We start from the raw sequence: 6,727 nt of genomic DNA, 5'->3' as shown, positions 1-6,727 counted from the left end.
CTAGCCCCAGGGGTCTGCATGATTGTTTGGGTGCCACAGAGCTGCTGGGGCCCCGCGTCTGACAGTCACGTGCAGTCGAGTGTCAGGGCGCCACACACGCAGGGGGGGACCAAGCCATCTACGTGGCTACACGTGTCTCTCTCCACACGTGCGTGAGTGTGTGGGTCGGTCACTCTGTTCGAAGGCTCGTCTGTGACTCAATCGCTTCTGTCTTGGCCAGGATGCAGCCCTGGGTCCCAGGGGATGCAGATGGCAGCCCGAGGGCTTCCGCGTGTGTCCACCCAGTCGTTTTAATCATCGAAACATAAAGGTACCCGAAGTGAAACTCACAGACAAGAAATACTTTAATTAAATATTGTGTAAAATGAACATTTTTATACAGTTAAATATCTGAAAAAATGTACAGATAAACCATCTTATTGTAGGGTCTTTAAACAGCAAGATCTACCAGTTCGTGAAGCGCTCGGTTTCGAGACAATGAAGCGATGAGGGCGTGTTGACTAATCACCTAAAACACGAACCAAGTGCAGGTATGAAGGAACTTGCAAACGTTAACAGGTACACGTGAGCTCGTTTTTAGATCAAACCCTGACTTATACAAAATGAGACGGAGGCAATTTAGTTCCAAAGTCACTTCTCAGGCTTTTCCACGTAGCTAAGCCTTGTCGGCCATCACGGGGCCAGGCTGTGACCTGCTGACCACTGGGGACATTGTTTGTTTATCGAGTCCCTTGAACACTTTACTAAGTTGTGCATTGTTTCGTTTTGTTAAGAAAGTTTTTAAAAAGTCCCTCCTTTTTGTTTTAAATTTGATTTCTGCTGCAGTCTGCAAAACGTTTGCTGTGCCGTATCCGCAGAGCAACGCGCCGTGGCGGGCGGAGGTGGGGTGGGCGGGGGAGCTGACCCTTTTGGTCTCTCTGCGGGTTTGGCACGGACAGGCACAGGATCTGAACGAGGTCATCTCAGTTTAAGAAGTACGGACAGTGCTGCTGGGGGTGACTACACAGAAAAGTACTGTTTAAAAAAAAAAAATTTACAAGCCAGCAGTTACTCTGATTCCTCGAACCCTCTGTGAACCTGAGCTCGGAAGGACGCAGGACGCAGCAGCGTGGGACGCAGGAAGGGGTGACACACGAGTCGCCAGGTTTGTGCTTTTGTTCGTGTGTGTGTTTGACACCACAAGTCTCCAAATGAAAAACTGATTAACAATTGTGTGAGCCTGTGATAAAACAGCACGGAGGTGTTTTTTTTCTTTTTTCCTTTTAAAGAAGTCCACTTTTAAGGCATCAGAGAAGTTAATGTGGCAAACATTTTAATTAAAACGTCAGAAGTAAATTTTATTTTAAACTTTAGGCCTCTGAATTTTTCCAGTAAACACAGTTCAGCTATGTGGCAAAGTCATGGGTGGCAGCTAAAATGACTTTTTACATTCTACAAAAAAATAAAATAAGGACACAGCCCCAAACGGTGTCGCCTCTCCGCGGCCGCTCCACATGCACGGAATCTACGAGGACTTGTCACAGCCGGTGGCACCGTTTTCTTTTGACTATACAACAAACTTTTTTCAAAAGTATTTGCTCAGATAACTTAAAAATAATATAAAAATAAACAATGAATTTGACTTTTCCTCAAAATAAAAAAAAAAAAATATGATGGAAAGTCTTAAACAATAGCAAATTCTTTACGTACACATGAACTGCAAGGGCACGGTTCTTTCTGAGGAAGCAGATCAGAGAGACAGTTCTCGGCTTAATGCTCTTCCCAGCATCGCACCAGGCCATGACCCAAAACCAACATGGACGAGGAAAAGAAAACCAACATGGGCGGGAAAAGCAATGTACAAAATTTCAAAGATAAATACAATATTTATAATTGATATGTTACAAAATAAAGTCCCTTAGCAACTGCAAGTGTTCATGGAAAAGTGTCGAATGGAGACCATTTCACTCCTTATGAGACGTATAAGGAATAAAACTTTTTTCTAAATATTTAAGTGGATCTGAAAAAAATTCAAGACAAGTGTATAAATAGTTAGCTACAACTTTGGCAAAATCACAAAAGTCTACAATTTTATAACCACATACAAAACACATTAGGGAAGAAGGATCTAGAAGTCAAAAGGACAATTTCTGGTACAAGAAACATGGACCTCACAGTAGCCTAAGAATGCAATAGTATACAGTGCTAGCAAAAGTTGAAAAATGTTGCAGACCACACTTGCTTAACAGGAAGCTCTAGCAGTGGGAGAATATTTTAACCAACAGACAGTAGCGTTTTCTCTGTCAGTGTGCTTGTTGAAGGCAAGAGAATTCAATATCAAAGTTACAATTTCTAACTACAATAAGTTACAAAGTTCCATTTCCTTAAGATGAAGGTAAGCAATGATAAACCCTCCCTCCCTCCCTGCCACCCCGAGTTCTCCTACTCACATAGTCATCCTTTCTTCCGGTTCGATGGCTCATACCTCCTTGGCCCCCTTTTTCCACCACAGAAAAATATTTCACATTATAGAGATACACAACCATTGTGAATCTAAGGATGAGTACAGAAAAACGTTTGGAGGCGTTTTCATCAGGGTTTCATGATGCATTCACAAACTTTCTCCCGACACATAGCAAGTACTAGACATGGCCAAGACGGAGTCAGAAACTTTATACAAAATAGGCGTCGCTTTGATTTCCTTACTCTTCAGGACCGAGAAGTGTGAAAATATGAGAAAAGTTCAGTCAATAAAATGGAATTGTTCATGAAGAAGTAGGCTGTTTGCATGTCGATTCGTGACAGTTTAAATAAAATCTTTAAACAAAGTCTTTCGTAGCATTTCGACCACTGCCAACGTGTTTGACACTGTCTCCATCAGCATGTCTGAGTGTCCTGGGCGTGCCCCCTGAAGTCCGTCCGTGGGTGCTGGGCGCTGCGGAGGTAAACAAAAGGCCCTCACATGGGCGGGACTACCAGCCCAGACATAGCTGCAAGAGAGAAAGGAGCCGTTACTGGGGCCGGCTCGCGGGCGGCCGGCCTTCTCTGTGCGCGCTGTTCGGCGGCGCTGGAGGGTCTGCCCGCCTCGCCGTTCACCAGCCTGGGGCTCGGTTACGGCGTGGGGGGGCCTACTGCATGGGGGAGAGGGGGGCGGCTGGGGACAAAGCCCCGTGGCCCTGCTCAGACTCCCTGTGGCAGGGGAAGGGCTCCTGGCCTCTCTGGGTGGGACGCCAGGCTTCCCACACGTCCCGGTGGCTGGTTTATAGCAGATGGAGGCCCAGGCTCCCCAGAGGCCGCCTCTGCCCACGGATGTGAACCGACCTGCTCGCTCTCCCTAAGCGAAAGCTGGACTGCCTGTGTCCCCTCGGCTCTAGCCCTCGCCTCTGCCCGCCTGCTCATCGCTCTGGATCGTAATGGTGAGTCGCACGTCCTCCAGCATCAGAGCCACTCGGCCCTGCCGTCTCTAGGGCAAGGGCCCCGAAGAGACCCGGGTCGCAGCTCCGCCTCGGCGGGCTCCTCAGAATAGAAACTTAGGGCTAAAACGCCAGGTGCAGCGACGCCTCCCGTGAACTCCTGGCACGAACGTAATTTAAAATCTTTTAACTGTGGCGACGTTTAATTTTTGTCAGGACGACCACTGATTCACGTCCAGCGTGTTAACACGTTTGTTCACGCAGCGACGCGTGCTTCGCTTCTGTGTTCAACACCGAGAACCGGTCTCCGACTCACCGTTACAACTACGGGGTGCGAGGCCTGTGTGCGCGTGCGCCGCTCACGAGGCGTCCACACACTGCGTGGGCGGCGGACGGGCCGTGGCACCTGGCCACCTGCCTCGTCAGCAGCTCTGGTGGCCGCTGCCGGCCCACAGGCCAGTCGGTGGCCCTCCGGGGGCCTGGGCGTCCCTCTCATACACTAACGGATGCTGCGAAGACAATTTCAAATCACTGATACCTTTCCAGTTCCTTTTCTGAGCATTAGTTCATCAAAGTGAAATATGCCACCGACTTCACAAAAGGGCCAGTTTGTCTTCTCCGCGGTAACGTCCTCAGCACCCAGCAGAGAGCCTGGCACATAGTAGGCGCTCAGTAAATACGGGTGGAAGGGATTCGTTTTCTAAAGGAGTAACTGAATTCGATTTTCACCGGGAGGAGCATGGACCACAGGTGGCGTCTGAGAGGCCGAAGACGGCCACTCGGTCTCGGTGCCTCAGGAGGTCCCGCAGGGCCCCGGGCAGGCGCGAGGAGCCTGTTCCGCGCGACCCCCTCTGTGGGCAGCTGAGTCCAGGCCGTGCCTCCCACTGCCCTCGGGGCCGGCCCCTCTCCCCTGAGCCTCTGGCGGAGACCACTCAGAGGCACCGACGTGCACACGCGGCCCCTTCCGAGGGGCGCGGCCCGCCGGGACCCACGGGCTCTGAGGCCGGGCCGGGTTTGAGAAGGGCTCCGCGGGTGGCACGGTGACCCGCCAGCCCGTCCCCACGGGCCACGTCGCTGCCTCCTGCCCACGGGGGCTGCGGGAGCTCTGGCCGTGAAGGCCTGTCCGCGAGAGGGCAGGACAGACCTGCCGCGCTGACCGCGCCCCCGCTCCTCTCCCGCGCGGCGCCAGGCCCCGAGCCGCCGCGCAAAGACTCGCGGCTCTGCCGGAGCGGCGAGGGAGAGGCTGGCACTCGCGGGGCCGGACGGAGGCGTGTCGCTCACGGGAGCACAGGGAGGGCGGGGCGTGGCACCGCGGTGGACCCCGGCATGCAGCGGCCACCACACGTGCACGGGCCCGGGAGCGCCGCCCCCCCGGGGACAGAACGCGGCGCCGGCCGCCCGCTCACCTTGGAGCCCGTTCCCGTTGGCGCTGGTGCAGGAGGGAGGAGGGGAGGCCTGGGGCCGGACCACGGGCGCGAAGGCGCTCTTTTGTTTCACTGCGGAGATGACATTGGCAGGTGAGAATGAGAAAATGCCGTGCGCACTGCTACAGTTTGAAGGGAGGGTGACCGAAGAGGCTGCCACGGTGGGACTGGCCGGCCCGACTGCAACAAAGCAAAGACGTCAGCCCGCGGCCCCGCCGGGCGCCCGCCACGCCCCGGGCTCCCGCCTGGCCAGTCGGGCCGCCCGCTCCGCGCCCGTTTCGTGTGGGTCTCCAACGGGGGTCGCGCGGGGCCCGGCGCAGGTCAGTGGACCGTGGTCGCGCGGACGCCCAGCCTCAGAGCCACCCTTCCTTCTGTCCAGTAGCTCACACCACAGAACACCCGAGCAACGCACACACTTGACTTCGCAGTGAACATGAAGCTGTGTGATGACGTGTGACAAAAACAGACACTTACTGCCGTAGGGAGAGTTAGCGGAGGAGCCATTAAGGAATCCAGGCGAGCCCGGGACCCCTAGGTTGGCCATGGCGCCACTTCCATATCCGTTCATGCTAGTGCTGACTGTGCTGTAATTGGACTGCTGGGGGGTGCTGCTGGGGACGTAGCCTCGCGGGGACACGCTGCTTGTATTGCGACTGTAGCCGACTGTCAAAATCCCACCCCCCCGGCCAAAAATAACGTTATTATCAGGGAGAGACACTTGGGGGGAGGGGGGTTCCCCGCAAATCTGTATCATAAACATTTCCGAACAACCTCGGCTTCACTCAGCCCTCGCGCCCAAGCCGCTGGGGCAGCCTCGTCACGCCAGCCCCTGCGCGTGTCACCGCCAGGCCCGTCCTGGGCCCGCAGCTGCGACAGCCACCAAAGCGCACTTCGGTCTGACCGTCAGCTGCCGCCACGTCTCTCTCTAGACGCGACTAGCAGCAGCTTGGCTGGCCAGCCAGCCCCCCGCTACGTGGACTGCCGGCCTCTGCTCTCCTTCAGATGCCACTGCGGGCAAGGACAGCTCACGTGCGGCCGTAGCGCCCACGAAGGGCTGTCTGGGGCCTTCGTCGTTGTGGCCGTGTTTGTGAGCGGGGGGGTGCGCAGAGCAGTGGCTTCATGCCATGGGGGGCGGGCGAACGGGAGGACTGCCCGCTGTCGCAGAGTGTCCCGGGAGACCGGAAGCAGACTCAGGACTGGCTGGGACAGCGACCGCCGCCCGGGGCACCGCGCTATGGGGCAGATGCAGGGCAGGCAGGCGGGAGTCCCCTCCCGTTTATTCACTCCCGACTGGGACGCCAGACCCCAGCCACGCGATAACCCAGGGTGGGGGTCCCACTGCTCGCTACGTCACAGCTCCCCTGGGGCTGGCCCCAGCCTCTTGAGGAACACCAAGTCGCTCACGCGTGCATTCCAGGTAAACCGGGCGCGGCAGCTGGCGTAACCGCTGCCTCGGTCCGGGTTCTCTGAGCGCGCCCCACACGGGGCCCCGAGGCTGTTCACACCCCGCTGGCCTCCGGGCAGCCAGCTGCGGCTGAGCCCCGGCCGCCCACGCAGGGTGTCGGGGAGGGGCCGCCCACCTTGGTCGTTGGCTTGCGAGGTCTCGGAGACGTTCACGGCGAGCTGGCTGCTGAAGGAGTTCACGCCCATCATGCCGCTGTGGGCGGGCGTGCTGCCCAGCGCGGGGATCTGGTTGTGGTTGCGGGGGACACTGTACAGCGCCTCGGCGATGTCGGCCGCCCGCTTCAGGATGATCTCCTGGAGCAGGAGGGGCCCGTCAGCAGCGGCCAGGGTCGGCCGGCGCCCCCCACCCTGACCGCCGTGCCCCCCGCGGCAAATAAGAGGAGCAGGGCATAGTCCCGGGGTCCAGACCGTGAGAAAATGCGCTTTTCAACGGGAAAGAACACCCCT

At 56.4% G+C, this 6,727-nt stretch overlaps 1 protein-coding gene across 1 annotated transcript in view; it reads right to left on the bottom strand.

Moving 5' to 3' along the window:
• Positions 1–320: 320 nt before the first annotated feature.
• Positions 321–6,727, bottom strand: part of EBF3 (EBF transcription factor 3) — a 112,639-nt gene continuing 106,232 nt past the window's right edge. The window contains 5 exon segments of the mRNA XM_039835923.1: positions 321–2,969; positions 3,931–4,043; positions 4,799–4,888; positions 5,291–5,479; positions 6,397–6,702. Coding sequence (XP_039691857.1) covers positions 2,952–2,969; positions 3,931–4,043; positions 4,799–4,888; positions 5,291–5,479; positions 6,397–6,702 — 716 coding nt within the window. The 3' untranslated portion in view covers positions 321–2,951.

Source organism: Pteropus medius, unplaced genomic scaffold (assembly GCF_902729225.1).
Source record: "Pteropus medius unplaced genomic scaffold, Ma_sr-lr_union100, whole genome shotgun sequence".
In the NCBI taxonomy this organism is placed as follows: Eukaryota; Metazoa; Chordata; class Mammalia; order Chiroptera; family Pteropodidae; genus Pteropus; species Pteropus medius.
Note: the sequence above shows the minus strand (reverse complement) of the source record. Positions and strands in the feature narration are given on the sequence as shown.